Source organism: Hesperophylax consimilis, chromosome 14, assembly GCF_061612785.1.
Source record: "Hesperophylax consimilis isolate HC1 chromosome 14, BYU_Hcon_1.0, whole genome shotgun sequence".
Classification (NCBI taxonomy): Eukaryota; Metazoa; Arthropoda; class Insecta; order Trichoptera; family Limnephilidae; genus Hesperophylax; species Hesperophylax consimilis.
In genome coordinates this window covers 1,306,746-1,326,217 of record NC_142849.1, presented here as the reverse complement: position 1 = coordinate 1,326,217, position 19,472 = coordinate 1,306,746, and the positions used below count along the sequence as shown (strand labels likewise).

Sequence of the window (19,472 nt, the reverse complement as noted above, 5' to 3'; positions counted from 1 at the left end):
TGTGTTGCGTACCAAATTATTTAAACATCTTACCTGGCATCAAATTGGGTACTTATGATTTTTTGCTATGTTGTTTGGTATGCCAGAGGACTAATAAAAAAAAGTTTTCAATCCTCCATAGACCTCCTGATCTAGTAGTAGGAGTAGACTAAATTTGCTATAATTTACACTTTAAATAAATTCTGTTCGTGTTCGTAGTAACTAAATAGTATTCGCGATACAGCTATTCAAAATTACCAAAATTTTTCATATTTTGTCATTTTAAGGCAATGCACTACGTCGTGTAATATTTTAAATCGAGCCGTTATCAATAACACCCCTTAAGTAGATGGCGATAAGGTTTAAATTCCCGCTTAACACCATCCGCCTGTTTTGATTTATGCAAGAAAAAAACATGGCCAAAAAGTGCCTTTTATTTTATTTTGTCGATGTTCAGGCATAAATAGTTTTTTTTTTGCGATCATTTTATAAATAATAATTTTCCACATTATACAATAAAATCATAACCGAAAATGGGTTCGTAAGTAGGAGATTTTGAACTTTAAAGCAGTTTTCATAGGCTTTATACATTATTTTTTTCTGGGCCTATAAAAAGACTTATCTAAAAAATACTCGATTATTTCATAGGCCAAGATGTATTCTACTCGCAGTATTTAATTAAAGCATCTGAAACCTTTCTAGGCGACCAAATTTTCAAACTAAAAAAAAACATGATATTGCATTATGTAGTGCATTGCTTTAAGCAATTTTAACGGTTTTAACTTAGGAAGCTGCGAAATACCTGCTGGAGCTTCAAAACATTGAATTAACTCTCACTTCCTTATATCATTAATTTTGAAAAATTGAGAAACATGTTCTAATAACATTGAATGTGACTAGTAATGTATTGGAATCTTTCTATTATGTCTTTGAACAAAGGATTGACGTTTGCAATTATTTTCAAAAATACCTACCGTTAATATATAAATGTAAACAATTTATTATTGTGTATAAAGTCCGGTGGTGCTATAAGCGAAACTGCAGCAATACAAAATAGAAGTATTTGTGAATTTGTTAACTTATTTAGGATTCAAAAAGTCACATAAAAAATTTAATCTCAAACATCATTAAGTTCACAGTATTATTTATTTTATTATTTATTTATTTATTTATTAATCTTAAGTTAGCTCACATCTTCGTGTGTGCTAATAGTTTTATAAACAAATAAACATGTACATTGTTTGGCAAACATAATCTTTCTTTAAATATTTCAATAAAGTCACAAAAAAAGAAACATTAATAATTGAGATAGACATATTTTCTTAATTCATTTTTGAACTTATTAATATTTTAATATATTTTTAGTATATTCCATATTATTCTATAATTGTTCTATAAAATTAGTCCGTCGGAATAAATATTGTCAAAAACCGAAAAAAAACCTCTTTTTTGGATTTTTGACAATTATTCAGAGGTCTGCCGATGTCAAAAATTTATTTTTTCACTAGTCCTCCGTCACATGAACAACATCCAGACAATCATAACTACCCTTTTTAATGCAAGGTAACTCTCCCCCTTTAACTGATATATTTCTTGTGAATTACGAAGTATGTATTGTTATCATTTTCCGTACCTTATCTGAAATTGATCAATTTTTTCAAATTTCTTCGTTGAATAATGTAAAATATTTTTACTATCTACAGTTTCTTTTATTTATTTATATTAATTATAAAATAAATATTTTTTATAATTTGATTTTTCTCGAGTTTATATTTGGCATAACTTCGGCAGTTATTTGTGAGTAATTAATTATTTTAATAATTATTAGAGAAATAATATATGTTTTAAATAATTACCCATAACCTATAAATAATTGCCAAAATTGCTATGCTTTTCAATTTTTTATATATTATTTAATTTGGTGGGGTATTATGGACAGAAATCCAAAATTAAGTTTTGTTTAAAAAATGCCGCACAGCCGTTCACAATATCAATCTAAAATGTCGAATATATGTGGTGTAGTTTAATTAATATGAATTTTAATATCTTGGCGTAATAAGGTTGCTCAAAAACGCCAGGCGTATTGCGTGTTTGTATGCGGTTTGGTGTTCCAGAACCGCTGCGTTTAATCATAGTGCATGCGGCCGGTTATGCAAACACCACAATGGGAGTAATTTGAGTCTAGAAGAAAAGCCTTAAGGTACTGAGATAAATTTGATACATTCATAGGTTAATCTCTAAGAGTAAGTGTACTTTGGGTGAAATATCAGTAAATCGTGTTATATAAATTCAGCCTCCATGATTTGGACATTTGTCTAGATTGGTGGTCGTAAGATTTGAAGCTATGTGCTCCATCGAATGAAGGACAGAATTATATAGGAAATAACAGGTAGTTCATTTTTAATTACTTTTTATGTGAATATCGCACAAGAGTCCCAACTGCTCACAACTATCTGAAACCAATGAGACTACGGCATCCCCAATTGGGGTATGTGGATCTGGGTTGTGAGGTTGGAGGAAATGAGGAGGAGTATATGAGAGGAAGGATATGGGGAGTAGGAAGGTTGGGATCTGGTCGCCAATCACCGTTAAAGCCATTTCAAATAAAAATTCGATTATGAGTGTTAATGTTTTACTAAGGCGATACTGAAAATATCTTTCACTTTTAAACGAGCCACAAAAATTGTTTTAAATTAATTAAATAACTTTGTGTATAATTTTAGATAGCTCACCATGTATATTATGTTCTTAAAACCCACGTAAAAGCCTGGCTGGGCGAAAAACCAAACGAATGTAATAAAAAATGAAAATAATGATTTGCGCACGCTGGGATTTGAATTGAGACCAATATTTATTTATGTATGTGTGGTGTACGAAATTGTCCATGTAATGTATCGGGTAGTACACAGTGAAGTATATACGTAATCAAGTGTGGTATTTATTAGGGAGCTGCGTATAACAATAAGTGACACTCTACTTACATGCATCGCCTTTTATAGAATCTCGCTTGCACTTATACACCTTAACACAAACATTCTACTTGACATGTTATTTATAAACGGTGTTCGGAAACTAGTAGCACAAGCGTTTTTATATGAGCACGATAATGCGTAAGTAAACATAAAATAAGGAACCAACTTTATTCAATCGTCGATTTATTTTCAAACCGATGAAGCATTACGCAAAATTTAAATTCTATGACGGTTAAATAATTCCTCGATTTATTCATTTAACGGTTCAAAAATATCGACGAATTTGTTGGTACAAGAGACATTCGTCACGACGCGGCATCGGCATAGCATTCACTTCCTGTTGTGATGATATTTGGAATAACTCGACTGAGAATGAAGCTTCATATAATATTTACGAGTATTATGCGACGCAAGGAAGGAAGCAGCTCATGAATAAAATAATGGGGTCGTTTGTCTGAGACGACTTTGATTTGGGATTGTCAGGAAAATGGAAGGGGAAGAGGAAAACTGAAAAGAAGTGAACAGCGAACGGGAAAAAAGTCATTGAGTTGCGTTGATGGACTGTATATGCATTTATTTAAATATTAAGTATATCCTTCACAGAGTGGTAAAGTTTGTCAATTGAATCAGATACTTGAGTCGGGCCATGTCAAGAGTCAGAATAATAGAAGAGTATGTATGCATGTGAATGAGGCAAGTAGTGTGTGCCATGACCGAGTTGTGTGACTTCGGGGAAACAGCGTAATGGTTAGTTTTTAACTTGTTTATCCTTAGAAAATTTATTATTTCATCGGGAAGGGCTTTATATAATTGTAATATTGAATTTATTTTGTTTCTTGTCAAAGAACATGTTGGGACGTTCAGTAGATTTGTGTTTGTTGTTCTTTTAGTGTGAGTGTGTTGGTCAGTAAGGTTTATTATGTTAAATTTATTAATAATTTTTTCATACGTCATTATTATTTTTCGCGTATTCCAACTTTAATTCGAACCTAAAGCATTGTGTTTGAAGGGGTAGATAATTTTGACAAAATTTTGCCATCTGGATTTTTCAATTTTTAGAGCTGGATCCGTTTTAGCACTATGTGTGCCGTCAATATTTTTTTCTGTTTTGCTAATAGTTGATAGGGTGTCATCATTAGTATAAAGTTGTATTGCTGTTGTTATGAGAGCAATGCTTTCGTCCCGAAGCTGATATTGGTGAATGCTTTTTTTAGCTTTCAAGTCCAGTTAGAAGAAGTATTTACTAAGGTTGGTTGAAAAAAATTTATCAACTTTCCAGATCTAGTTACTATTGATAGAGAAAACCTTTGGTAAGATTACTCTCCACCACAAAGCGTACTTGAAAGAGTTTTACTACAAAATCTATTCCTAAGGGTTAGTCTTTATTTTTTTAATGATAGACAATGAAAAAACATAACATAAAATAGAATTTGTCTATTTATTTCCAAAAATTATTTCTGCTTCTAGTCTAGCTTATACGACGCGTGCATATATTTATTTTTTTATTGAAAGACGTCAAAAATATCTCTATGAAAATTGAAAGAATATTTTGAAGTGTATTGAAATATTTTTAATGAATTTCTGAAAACCGATTTATCATTTCATAACTATGGTGACGAAGAAAAATAAATTTAAGGAAATCCTTCATTTCTGAAAGTATCTACTATTAAATCCAATAATCATAATATGTTTGTGTTTGTAGAATTTATAAACTAAAATATGTAAATTTCTTACGATGTTATATGTTATAGATTTGTGTCATTATAAAAATCATACCTGTTGTAAAATCTTTTGTTTATTTTAAATATGGCTTTCACTCTTCAAGGGTGTTCTAGGCCATCGTTTCAAATTATATGGAGAGGGAGGTGAAGTTATGTATCAATTTTGTCTATATATACAAATTTTCAAAATCATATGAAAGATTGATGAGACAACAAAGCAATCGGCTCTCTCGGATGTGGAGCGTCATCGCCCTAATCCACGCCTCCGAATGAAGCCACCAGTCTATTGAAATTATTGCCCTCAGAACGGCAAAACGGCGTAAGTTTATTTTCCGAACAACATCACACTATCGCATCCCTGATTGTAGTAGTGCCACCACTTGAGCGGCTTCGTCAGCAGTGGTGTCCATTTTAAGGGGTTGTCTTTTTAGATCTGACGTGTGTCCTCTCCAAAATTAAGAGAAGATAGTGAATGACCTACATTTGAATTAAACTGCTCTTTTTATAGCCCAGGAAGATAAAAGTTATGGCACCTTTAAAGCGTGCATGCGCAACATTTTTTTAAAGTCCTCTGCTCTGAAAATTTGTATCGTTTATGAAGTAAAACTATTTTCTGATGAGATGTCGTTAAATTGATATCAATATTGTTTGGGTTGGATGTATTGGCTCGATGAAACTTACACTCGAAACTTGTGACGCCTAGTGTATTTATAAGTCTTGTAAAGCTTTAAATGAAAACACGTACACGATTTAGTAGACAGATGCAATTCGAAGAAAATAAAGTTTTAGTTTCCAGCCTTTAGACCTCCCCCGCCCTGGGAACACAGTAAGGGTACGTGTGTGTCGTGTCACGTATAATAAATTTGTTGGAAGGGCGCCAAATTAGGGAAAGAAAAGATAAAATTGAAAATTAAAGAAAGCAGCGCGAAATTGTTTCCCCGCAGCCATCTCTAACGATCCGGAACGAATTTCCGGCGACAAGAGAAGAAATGCCCGCTTCCGGCACACGTTCACGAATTCGGCACATAAGGCTTTGGCGGCTTTGGGACTTTCTCAGGCGAGGGTGGTTATTAATGAACGGGAACAAATGCACATTATGTACTTGAAATTGTTTCAGAAACAACTTCAAATGAATACACTTTTATACTAGGCTGAGTTATAAAACAAATGGAGAAACGTTAATTACTAAAATTCTGTAACAATTTAGAGAAAGTTTAATTGAAAGTTCTATGTTAAATCGATCTAAGACTTTCGTGTATTGTTGTAAACCGTACCAAATAAGATAAATAACAAATCTTAATTCTTTAATGAATTGTTCGAATTTGATGCTTTTGCGTTAATTTTAGGTGAGCTATTATTTTTTCTCTATTATATGTGCATACCGCACAAGAGTGTCTAACTGTTCCTTACCATCTGCGGGATTAGCACAGTCAAATCGATAACATTACAATATCGGATCGACACGCGTAACTACCGATGATTTAATACCGATTTCCCGACCACGGTTACGGTGTTTATACCCAGAACGATGTTGATTGATAAAGTTAAAAATACATATAAATTGACCAGGTCGAATTGAAATAATATCTTCAATATACTTAACTCATGTACTTTTTTACACTACAAAGGAAGTTAATTAGTTCGTGAGGTAACTACTCGTAACAACTTTTGTATCTCTAAGTTGGAACCGAATCAATTAATCTCGTCATATATGAATTTAGTCTATCGATCGTGCTTGAGATTTTTTTTGCTTTGAGAGCTTATTAGGTCACCTCCATTCATAATGAGCCAGTGATTTTGCATACGAACGACATTATCCTAAAAGTTGTGCATGTTGACATCTTATTCGGCACCTTATAGGCCGCGCTAAAAACCACGGCTTTTGTCAACCGACTGTCGAAATCATATTCTGACCGTGCTCGCAAATATTGCTAACTGACCATAGATAATGGATTTTGTCAATATCGCAGTGACATAGGTCTCTATCGATAGTCCATGCTAGACATCCTGGACTCAGTGAGATTATGGCATCCCCAATAGGGGTATGTTGTAAGGCTTAAGGTAGTTTGGTGGGAAAGAAGATGGGAAGAAGAAGATTGGGAAGTACCTGGCTATTCAGATTTTGTCATCAAACACGTCCAAAGCCATTTTTAGCAACGTTTCGATTCTGAATGGCGGATTTTCACCAGGGCGATACTGAAATAATCTACCACTCTGCCAACAAAATAAAGTAATAATAAATCTTTGTGGTTTGTTGAAAATCTCGTAAGTGTAGGATTTATCAATCACATTTAGCTCCTCAAAGTCAAATAATAGTTCATGATATTATTTTTACGTGCTTCGAGACAGTTGATTGACGTGATGAGATATTTCAAGGTTATTGAGACAACTACAAGGAATGAGTCGTAATATTTCAAAGTCATTTCTGAATGTGCATCGCTAACAAATATATTTTTCACATTTCACGTAACGGGTTACTTTTTTCCTTAAATTTTCATTTTTTCAACACGGACTTTTGCAATAAAAGCAAAAATGTTTTCTTGGCATTTGTCCATTGAAAAATAAAAATCCGGTAATTTGATAAAATGGGAATATATTTAAAATCCGATCAATTTTTTGGCATTTTTGTGGCTTTTGGCGAAGTTATCATTTATAGGTCCACCTGCTCTAGAGTCATTATGTAAATTTATGACTTAAAGTGTCCGACAAATTAATTTATGGAACCAATATGATTTAAATCGTCAGTAGGTACTTAAAATTTTTGCAAATAATTTTTACAAATTGCTGAAACTCTGCTTGATGAAACTGAATAATTGAAATGCATACCCGTGTAATCATTTCGAGGCCATTTCTCATAAGATGTACTAATGTACAATTTGTACGTATTTTTCTTAAGTACATAATTTAGAACATGATTCACCAAGAAAATGTCAAAGTCACTCATTCCTAAATCAAACCTTTTTGGTTTGGATTCTTCTCGTGTTGCTCAGTTTCCTTTGTGTTCGCTCCCTTTGTCACAGACCCGGCCATAATTCTATGTTATCTTTCGGCATTTTGTTTGGTGTGTTCTTTCTTTGCAGCTTTCCTAGTTCCTCCGCCTGCTTCCCTCCCCCCCTCCCCTCCCCCTCCCCATCACCCTGCGGGTAATCCTAAACTTATCTCAATGACACGAGTCCTTTCACTTGTATGACAGCTCTAAGAAGACAGTTGGCTTTAGGACGAAGTAGATAGGTATATCCCCTTATAAAGGGACGGCTTATTTTATGCCTCGTTTCGTTTTACGCATCAAATAAACTTTAAAATGTTATTTTTTGTAAAAGGATTGCATTGTTTTGAAGATTATACGACACCTCCAGGACAAAGGGGTTCTCGGAAAAAGTAGAAGAATGCGATAAGAAACTTTTTAGCTGAAGGAAATCGGATTACGGGATTTTCTTAAGGCATTATCGTTTCCAAGTTTACTACGAAGCGTGATTTGGAGCTCTCTCCGAGGAAATAGGTTCCACTTTAAATGTGTAATTGGAATTTGAAATGAATCAATTAAATTACTTTTAGAAATTTATACTTAGAACTACCCCTATTTCTTCAAAGAGAGCATTTAAATTAATAATATCGTTTGTTGTTTAAAAAACATGTTTCGAAAGCAATGCTCACTTCTACTTTCTATTACGATAAACCACACTTTGATTATAACAATGGTGTGAAGATTTTGCACTTTCCATTAAGATCGGTCAGTGGCTGAGTTGGCGCGGCTTCTGGCTTCACATTCCTCAGCTAGCCAATTCCTCCATCACGACACAGGCAATATTTACTTTTTACAGTAGGAGATTTGCAAATATTGTCAGGTTATTCGAAACCCGGGAAGAGTTTGTCTTTTTTACGTATGTATTTTTTAAATATATGAAATAATAATTTTATATATTTGAAAGAGTATAAGGAAGAGTTTAAATATTTAAAAAATATTTTTTCTCATTGTAATCCCCCCCCCTCCCCCTCTTCTGTATAAAAGTCTGTGTTTATAATTTAGTTTTTAGTAAATCCTGAAGAAATGAGCATTGCTAAAAGAACACGATGGTTTTAAAACTATAAAATGTTTAAACTAAGTGTGGATTATTAATAACTAACCTTATTATCTTTGTAATAAAACAATATTAAACCAGCACCAAATACCATTATTTAAACTTCTATTCGTTCTGTATACCGATAAGACATAGAAGTCAACAACAACTCCTCATTTTTTTCAGATTTCTCGGCGGCTCTAAGGGTGCGTATAAACACGCACACCGAATTGCCGAGCGGAACATTTTTTCTCATGTATATGTGCAGCACAACCCATTCGAAGACTGCAATTATTTTATTAATTTATTTAACGCCCAGGATTTTTTTTTTAATTTCAGGTCATGGAATCATCCCCCTGCGCGTGCCTCTAGTGCCGGGAGGACCGCACACGCTGCACGCGCGCGTGTCATGCCCAGCAGCTCCCGCGCCCTGCGCCCTGTCGGCCGGCGGAGAGCACGCGGCGTGCGCGGACTTCGAAGAATGCCACGTGCTCAGGAGCCACTCGCTTCTGCGCGTCGTGGGCCCTGTGAGAGACGTACTCATCCGAACGGACAGGAAGATCTATGGACAAGGGGAAACAGGTAAATATTATTTAATGGGATTTGAAAATTAATTTCTTAAACTCACTTTAATTGTGAGAATCTGAAAAAACATGTGTCCTGGAAAAGGGTATCTAGTAATACGTTAAAGCAAGTTAATTTTTTAATAGTGACTCCACACAAGCGACACTGCGGAAAATAATTTCGCTCCTTGAAGGAAAAAATATTGGAGGGGTAGATTGGGATCTGGGGATCACTGTGTCCAGAAGCATCTGCAAACAAAACTGAGACAAGCCTCACCCCGTGAAACCGGGCACCGGTCCTAAAACGCCAAACGTGGCGAACCACCTATGGTAAAGGTGTCCGTTATTCAATTAATGTAGCAGTAGAAATATCGGTGTGGTTAGTGGCACGGGCAAGCCACCCAGTGAGGCCAATATTACTGGATAACTTTGAAATATAAAAAATATTGTACCAAATAAAAAAAATGTAGTAACCACAACGATATTGAAAAATGACGTGTTTTAAAAAATAAGATAAAAACGTAATAATCTACTTAGTAACGAGTTTTGCTAAATGACGTGCACGTTGTGCTAAACTAAATATCATTTATCATTTCATTAATATCATTTCATTAAAAACTTGTCAAAGAAAATGAACTGCATCGAAGTCATACATCATCTTTCCGGAACAACTTCTCAGTTTGAAATAATATCAAACACGGGTATTCAAATAAGCTAGTTAGGAACGTCGCAATCTTTGCGAGATGCACAGGAAACACTTTGCATAAAATTCTCATTTCTCGACTTCTTGGAAGGAACAGAGAGCGCAGCTTGTAGACGGAGATAAATACGTGAAGTTACATACCCAACGATGTTAAATGTTCTGTTTTGCTTTGTTTTAATTTACTTACATTTTAACTGCCCCACACAGTTAATTTTGCACAACTCAATTTCCTTTTGTTGTTGCGTGTGGTGTTTAAACACATTATTATAAATTAACCTATATCTATGTTATGTTAACATGTACCTACCTACTATGTTTAAAATACAACAGTCATTTGATGTTTTCTTTTGAGTTTTTGACAATTTTGAGAATGTACGGAACATTTCGAGTAGGTACAGATTTTTTTTAGTAGGAATGGAACATTAAGTAGGTACAGAAAATTTTTAATTATATACAGAACCTTGTGAGTAGGTATAGAACATTTTGATTAGGTACAGGACATTCAGACAAACTCTCAACATGTTTTCTTGACGAGAACCTTTTGTTTGCTCACTGAGCATAGCATAGACCTGTTTTACCGTAGTAATGATTTGTAACCGGCCGTTCTGCATTTCGTTTATCTGTATTTTTTTTTGTTTTGTTTCCGTTTCAAGGTGGTGGCCGTGTTAACGGATCACTGTTTATATGGATTAATTATTTTTAATTCTAATTCAATTTTTTTAAATATTATGATACTTAGGACGGGTTGTTTCAGATAATTTCAACAATTCATCAAATTTCAACGTTCATTTTCGGGTTCTGTGAAAGTCCTATTCAAGTTATGTTATTATAAGCTAGTTGCTTGACAGAACTGAAATAATAACAGAACTTGAAATATAGCATGGAAATTTGACGAATTTTTCAAATATTCCGATGAACCCATCCTGACATTACACCTACCTGTGCATAAATAAACCACTCACTACCTGAGTAAAGAACATTTAAAAAAATAATTACATAGTAATGTTTTTTTAAACAAATTTTGTAATTCCATGTTTGTAATGTTTTAACAATGGTAAATAAAATATATTTTTTTAATTAAATGGATAGATATTTAAGAAACTACTTAGAAATCTTTTGATTAGATAATAAATTTTATTGATTGAATAGGAGAAAATTTAAACCCGAGGTCTACAAATTGTTCACAGAACTACCATCGGTAGTGTTGGAACAAGTATTTAAACATCTCTGCTGGTAATAACAGCTATCTAAGGCCAAAAGTATTTGATACCTGAGCGCACCATCTCACTTAACTTATCCTCATCCTTTTACTTTCTCTCTCCTCTCCACTAAACTTTCCTCCTTGAACACGATCCACCCTTACAACTAACTTCTCCTTGCGATCTAATGGCTTTACCCCTACTTTTAAGCCAATAAGAAAAATAAGCTGTCGTTAAACAAGTAAATAATAATATTTAAAGCTTTATATATTGCTAAATTTATTTAAACTTCGACCGACTCCTGAAGAACCCTTGATTAGTCAGGACAAAAGTTAAACTAAAAACAAAAATGGAAAGAAGTAGGTAGTGTTATTAAATGACGGAGAGGAAAAGACGAGACAGACTGATAAAAATATTGAAATAATGGTAAATGCAGGAAACTCCATAGATGGAGGACTAAACGCGGTTAACTAGCAGTTCACAATGAAGTGCTGGTACCTACTCTGATGCATGGCAGTCGTAAGTGTGATAAAACCATGTCTAATCGTGTAAGAAATGTGGAAATTTGTAAAGAATGCAAGGCTCATGTAAGCATAGTGAATATGTTTAAGAAAGGGACGCTTAGATGTTCTGGCATGCAGAGCGAATTTACGCAAAAAGGAGTGAAAAGAGAATATATGACGCATGAGAAACACATGGCACGAACCAGATACTTGAGGCGGGCCATGTCAAGAGTCGGAATAACAGCAGAGTGTATATGAGACGATGTATGAATGTGAATGAAACAAGGAGTGCGTGCCGAGACCGAGTTGTTTGGTGGTCCGTCCTCTCTGCCCACCCCTGCGGAGAAATTGCGTGATGGTTAATTAGTTAGTAAGAGAAAAAAGTAATAAGTATGAACATGTGGTTTGTAAAGCTGAGAGGCTTACCGGGAACGCATGTATTGGATTGTAATTTAAAATAAAGTATGCAAATACGAAATAATTTAATATACAAATATGGAAATAATTAGTAGCTGGTCGTTTAGTGTTGCAAATCGGCCTGATAATTATACACTTAATGTGGAGAACGGATAAGTAAACATGTCTGAAAATACAGGATTTTCCAATAAAAGGTGTTATTTTGATTAGCCCGCTATTTCGGTAAATGTTACTTTTGAAGCTGTAATTTTTTGACTTTTGACAATTAAAAACTACGCCATTAATAAAAAATGGAACGATACACGCTTCAATAATGCATTGAAATTATTAAAATTCACTTGAGTGAATCAAACGCAAATCATCTGGAGTGATGAGGCCCATTTTCACCTCGGTTGCTTCGTCAACAAGCAAAATTGTCGCATCTGGGGCTCGGAAAACCTAAGAGTTATTGTTGAAAAGCCTCTCTATTCTCAACGTGTGACTTTTTGGTGCGATTTATGGTCCAGCGGAGTCATTGGACCTTACTTTTTCGAAAATGAGGCTGGAGCAACAGTTACGGTGAATGGATTGGGCTATCGAGAGATGATTAATGATTTTTTATGGCCGGAATTGGATGGTATTAATCTGGACAACGTTTAATTTCAACAAAACGGCGCTATGTGCCACACAAGCAACAAAACCATTGATCTTTTACGATTGAATATCAAAATAACACCTCTTATTGGAAAACCCGTTACAATATGGTGTAACGGAAACGCACATAACAGTACAGGTAACTTAACAATATCGGACTTAACTTACAACGATTTTATATCAATATCCCATGAAATAACAATATAATAGGAAAACGTTTTCCGATGGCAACATTAGCACATCTGATTGGGAATCGACATTTATAAACGTCTGACGGCTACGTGAAAGTAAAAATACCTACTAATAAATTGACAATGTCGAAAATTAACTATAATATACGTTGGCAGTCCGCATGTACTTGACACTAAAAATGTATTTAATTGGTTCATGAAGTCTATAGTCATAAATATCATTTTTTTTCTAAAATGAAAATAAATCAATTGATCGCGTCTTAGATAAATAAATTAAGACTGTGGGTGGTGTACACGATTTTTGTCAATTCTAAGAGCTTAGTTAGTTCACATCCATTAGTTAACAAGCCAGTTTACTTTGCATAACGAACGTCATTATTAAAAAAAGTGGTGCACATTAACAGCTTATCTGACACCTTGTAGGCCACGCTAAAGGCATCTGATTTTTCTCCACTGACTGTCAAAATCACATTAAGAATATCGCTAACTGACGATATATGACAGATTTCGTTGATACCGCATTGATATTGGGTTTTAACTATATATCGTGCTAGACACCCCCGGGGCACTTTAAAATAGATTAAGGTCTTACCTGTATAAATATAATCTAGCAGCAGTTATATTTTTCAGATAAAATTATTATGCTAAGTTAGAAAGTTTATTTTATTTGTCGAACGTATAAATCATTTTGAGATATGCCCCCGCATTTCGAAATTCTATCAAAATTCTCTTCCCTTGAACACTTTAGGTTTTGAAGAAATTCTACGAACATAATATTCTTCTCTTCGCTTGAACACTTAGGTTTCGAAGCTTTAAAAAAAATGTGTTCCTTTTGAAAATAATCTCTATTAAGCATTGTTGATAAAGTAATCATATGAATTTCCCGCGACGGTATGCTACGAAAATTATAAAAACGCTCTTTTTTAACTAGATAGTTGTGATTTAAAAAATATTTTTACAACAATCGCTAACGCCTATTAATCATAATAGTTTTTTTTAATATTAGTGCCCTCCCTCTAACATTCATATTTACATATCTTCCGTTCAAACCATTTTCCATAACCATAACGATTACTACGGAGCTGAAATGGTGCTTGAATAGAATGTATGTTGTAATGTACAAAAGCTGCAACTGAGTATGAATGATATCGAGTTCGCTAGTAAAAGAGTATACCTGTTGTATTCCATCTTCTTCATTAACTTACCCTACGAGCGTGTAACTTATAAGCTCATAGAATTACTAATTATACCAGATCTAAACTGTACCCCTAAGAATTATTATTTTCTACCTATCAAAATTGTATAGGATAACTAAAGCCTGCAGTAATAATGTAAAGGATGCCGGCACACTTAAACATCTTAATCCTAGAGTTGTTCAGATAGAGTTCAGCTTTTAATGGCAGCAGGAGGCAGGAGGACGTGTAGAAATGTAGTCAACAAAACAATGTATTACTTTTCTCGAATACTGTTGGATGCGGAGTGACTGCTTGTACCAATCACTTCTCTATTTATTGAACCAATTGTGTATTTCCCACATATATTCAATAGGCGTGAATTTAACTATGGTGATCACCCTTATCTCCTCACAGGATCACAAGAAAGCAGAGTTGAACAAATTACCTTTTTTTAAATTCCTGATAAGGCCAAAAATCCATTGACATTTATTGTTTTGGTCTTAGCTTGAGGAAACGAGTTGATGATTGATAATGTGATATGATAAGATAGTATCATGTTATACGGTATGCAGATACGATAATGATTTTATCATTCTTACATGAAAAAATATAAGATGAGCAAATATTTCTATAATGTCCGACATAAAAATCTTTTGGTTAATATTGATTGCCATTATCCCGAAACTAACAATCATAACAATTAGTACTATAAATGGGCTACTTCGTTGTTAATGACTTCAAACGATTACTGGATATGAATAAAGTCAAATATTTGGCAAGTAACGTAAATTGTACATACGTAACTAATTGATTAAACTTAGAGGAAGAGCTTCTAGTTAGGAATTATGTATTCACAACACGATTGAATTTAAAACTTTGTTCATCAACAATTGAACTTTAGGAGCGAGTTCGAGTGAGAGAAAAACGTATTCTTTCATTGGAGACGCGTTAATTAAGAAAGCCCCTCACAAAAGCACATTTAAAACTGTCGGATACTTTGAATGGAAAGCTGACTTTAATATAAAAGTTTCAAAGTTCATTAGTTTCAGCAGAATTAGAGACACTAAGTAAGATTTGGTTGCTATTATAGTCAAGCTGAAGAAAAAACGTTTTTTTTATTTGTCTGAAAAGAAAAGTCGAAGCTGAATACGAAGCGCCAAAATTAAAAACTACGGAAGTTAATGAACCTTAATTATTCTCAAGTACAGATCGCAGGATTTTAATAAAGGACTGTGAAAGTAAGCCTTGTACGCGCTCTTTAATTATTCTCAAGTACAGATTGCAGGACCTTAATAAAGGACTGTGAAAGTAAGCCTTGTACGCGCTCTTTAATTATTCTCAAGTACAGATTGCAGGACCTTAATAAAGGACTGTGAAAGTAAGCCTTTTACGCGCTCTTTAATTATTCTCAAGTGCAGATTGCAGGACATTAATAAAGGACTGTGAAAGTAAGCCTTGTACGCGCTCTATAATTATTCTCAAGTACAGATTGCAGGATATTAATAAAGGACTGTGAAAGTAAGCCTTGTACGCGCTCTTTAATTATTCTCAAGTACAGATTGCAGGACATTAATAAAGGACTGTGAAAGTAAGCCTTGTACGCGCTCTTTAATTATTCTCAAGTACATATTGCAGGACCTTAATAAAGGACTGTAAAAGTAAGCCTTGTACGCGCTCTTTAATTATTCTCAAGTACAGATCGCAGTACGTTAATAAAGGACTGCGAAAGTTATCCTTGTACGTGCTCTTCATCGATTGATCAATAAAATTTCAGTTTGATGTTGCGAAAATATCCCTTCTAATACCAAACAAGCTTTTATACAAATAAATAATATCGGTAATTTTTTGAGGAACGCTAAAGATAAGGACCATAGATTAACTAATTCCGGTATTTTAAAACTAAAATGTAATGACTGATCCTCATTTCATGTCTGGAAAACAACTCGTAATTTTATCATTAGAATCAAAGAACATTTGAAATGTCTTAATAATAATAATTTTCAGTTTTAGCTATGCCAACAATCAAGTTTTGAAAAAAAAAATTCAAGGATGAATATTCTTAATTATAATAATAAAGGAAAACAATTAGATAACTTAGAAGCCTTAGAAATTAGAAAAATCTCTTAAAATTAATGAGTACATTATCAATGTACAAAAAATATTTTGTTACAGTCCCATTCAAGACATGTTTCTTTTCGCTGTTCTTTCCATCCCCTCCCATCCCCACTTCAAGTAATATATTATGACACAAATGAAAGAATATCTTTGTTTTAAACCACTTTATTACATTTATATACGTCGACCGGTTTCGGTTGAACTCAACCTTCATCAGGACAGTACAAATATAAACTGTGTTTTCATTTGTGTAATAATGTCAAGCCACAAAGTGTTTGCTTCCTTCGATAATTTAATATATTATGTTCACCGATTGTTTCGTAATGTTATGGCAATATATATTTTGCACTCGTGATAGAACGGTTGTTCCGAAAACGTTAGGCGTTTTTAGAAAAAATAATGTATAGTGGTTCTAACAAAGTTAAATTTTTTCATTTAGATTTATTAATTTTATTTTTTTGAGATTTTCTTGACCCTTATTTACGTGATTAATTTTTAAGGTTATTATAACGTGTTGCGCATCTTGCGCTTCCTCTCTTTCTAGCAAACGTTTTTTCTTTAGTCAATAAATATCTTCCTGAAGTCTTGGATATATCCCAAACGCTTCAAGCGCTCTTAGTTACGGAGGCGTATGAAATCCACAAAAGAAAACAATAGCTTTGAGACGATTGGGATACGCTTAATACTTCTTGGTGACCGGTGATTGACGGCTACCCCAAAACTATTTTTTATGCTGGAATATCGGACTTGTGAGTCTAGCACAGAGACATCGATAACTTTACAATGTTAGATCAAATGAAATAATTTGACATTCCTTAACATCAAACGTAATATTATAGTTACGTTAAAATATTAATAAATTGGGAATGTTGGTAGACATTTGCCAAAGAAGGAAATGATTAATTAATTTGTTGATTATTGTGATGATTAATAGTCTTATCAAAACCGGGTGGACATCAAACGTAATAATAAATTATACACTATATGCATATACGCATTATACACTATAGTATGCACTTTACAGTTAAAATATATTTTAAGTGGGAATACTATGTATCAACATTATCATTCATGTTATATAATGTTCTCTCATTATCTCATAATAATGCACTCTCTCTATTCCCTCTCTCTGTGCTTCAATCAAACTCATATGTACGTATCACAAGCAGCGAGAGTCTTTGTAAGATTATGTTCCCAACAAATCTATGTAAATCTGGAAAAAATCTTAATTTACATAAATATGTCCTAGTATTGGTTCTTCTTTGCATTTTTCGCATGTTATGGTATTTAATTATTGTTTTTTGGCATTTTTTTTCGCATCAACTCCTCTACAGAATCAGCACATACTTTGCATTTGGCCATTTTATTGATTTTATTGTTTTCATATTTTTTGTATTTGCAGCCTTCATGACAGATATCTACATAATCATCAACTGCTTAGATTGCTCTATACGAAACATACCAACACCATCATCTTTTATAACATCTTTTACATCTAATATAATAAGTGGATTCAACTTTCATCTCGAAGTAAAATACGCATCATACTCGAATAATCAGAACTCACATTCTACTATACAATATATTAATAAAACACCGATTAACAACACAGTAATTTACACATTCGTTTTTAACTTTTTGTTTGCAGACTTTTCGCAAAAGAACTACGGGTTCACCACCACACATCATAGTAAATTTAATCATAATTATGTTTCAGTTACCTTCGGATAATTACAATGATTCTGTAATTAGCATTAATATGAATATAATTCGAGATCTGGAGAATTTAAACAACTATAACTGGGACTCATATAGTCTAAAAATCATACACCAGAATATTAGAAGCATTTCAAATCTAGATGACTTTACAATTTTTCTTGATCAATTTAATTCATCTTTCGATGTTATAATATTAACCGAATGCTGGTTAAATAAATACTACACCGTAAAATCAATCCACAATTACTCTGAATATCACACCACAACCAACCTCAACAAATCCAGTGGAATTGTTATCTACATCAAGGACGGAATTAAAGCTCATGTAGAGGAAATTACTTTAGCACAATCAAACTGTATGAAAATAGTATCGAATAATAACATATGCATATTTGCCATTTACAGATCTCCTTCCTTCATCAATATTGACCCCTTCCTTTCTTCATTGCAAGAAATTTTAAACAATGCGAAAAAATTTGAACAGCAAATTATAATGGGAGATTTAAACATTAACACTATCCCTGACTACCACCGTCAATCAATCGATTATCTATGTCTACTCGCGGAAAATGGTTTCACACAGACTATTAACAGCTTTACTCGTGAACAGGGCTCGAGTAAATCCTGTCTTGATCACATCAATGTAAAAAATATTAACTTTATTGACACTTTTGTTATACACTCAACTATTTCAGACCACTATACAACATCTCTTTGTCTTAAAAACAAGCCTCCCACTTCTTCGAAAATTAAATACGTTGCTAAAACTAATTTCAACAAGTTAATTGAGGACTTGAGCGCAGAAAACTGGCTAAATGTTCTAGATAAATCAGATACTGACTTAGCAATGAAAGAATTTATTATCAAACTACACGAGTATATATCAAAACACACAAGTAATATAACCGTATCTAATAAACAAATTAAATTCACACCATGGATCACCCTGGGGCTAGTTAAATCGATTCACAGAAGAAATCATCTTCATGAAAAGGCAAAAATATATCCTGAGAATTTGGTATTACAATGTTATTATAAAAAATATAGGAATTTGTGTAAGAAATTAATTACATCGGCGAAAGAAAATTATTATAAAAAACTCATTTACGAAAACAACTGCAATCCAAAACGTTTTTGGGATACCTTTCGCAACATAACCAAATCCAAAATCAATAAATCTTCTGAAATAAAATCGCTATACATTAACACATCAAACTCTGAAGTCCCCAAAGATATGGCAAACTTTGCAAATAGTTACTTTTCATCTGTGGGTGACACACTTGCGAAAAAAATTCTCGATAAGTGTAAGAAATCAGAAACCGCTCTCGCCAATTTAACTATCTCTAGGATCGGTCACAAAATAGACTCAATCACAACTTCAACTTACGAAGTCATGAAGATAATTGACGACCTTAAATCATCAAAAGCATGTGGTCCCGATAAGATTTCATCAAATCTTCTAAAAATCATTAAAGTATACATAGCCATACCGATTGCGTTCATTGCGAATCTAAGCTTCAATTC

At 33.5% G+C, this 19,472-nt stretch overlaps 1 protein-coding gene across 1 annotated transcript in view; it reads left to right on the top strand.

Annotated features, from left to right (window-relative positions):
* The window catches only part of LOC149417748 (C3 and PZP-like alpha-2-macroglobulin domain-containing protein 8), a 445,592-nt gene that overhangs the window by 192,048 nt on the left and 234,072 nt on the right, over positions 1 to 19,472 (top strand). The window contains exon 4 of the mRNA XM_089639401.1: positions 9,070 to 9,312. Coding sequence (XP_089495527.1) covers positions 9,070 to 9,312 — 243 coding nt within the window. The remainder of the gene's footprint in view (positions 1 to 9,069; positions 9,313 to 19,472) is intronic.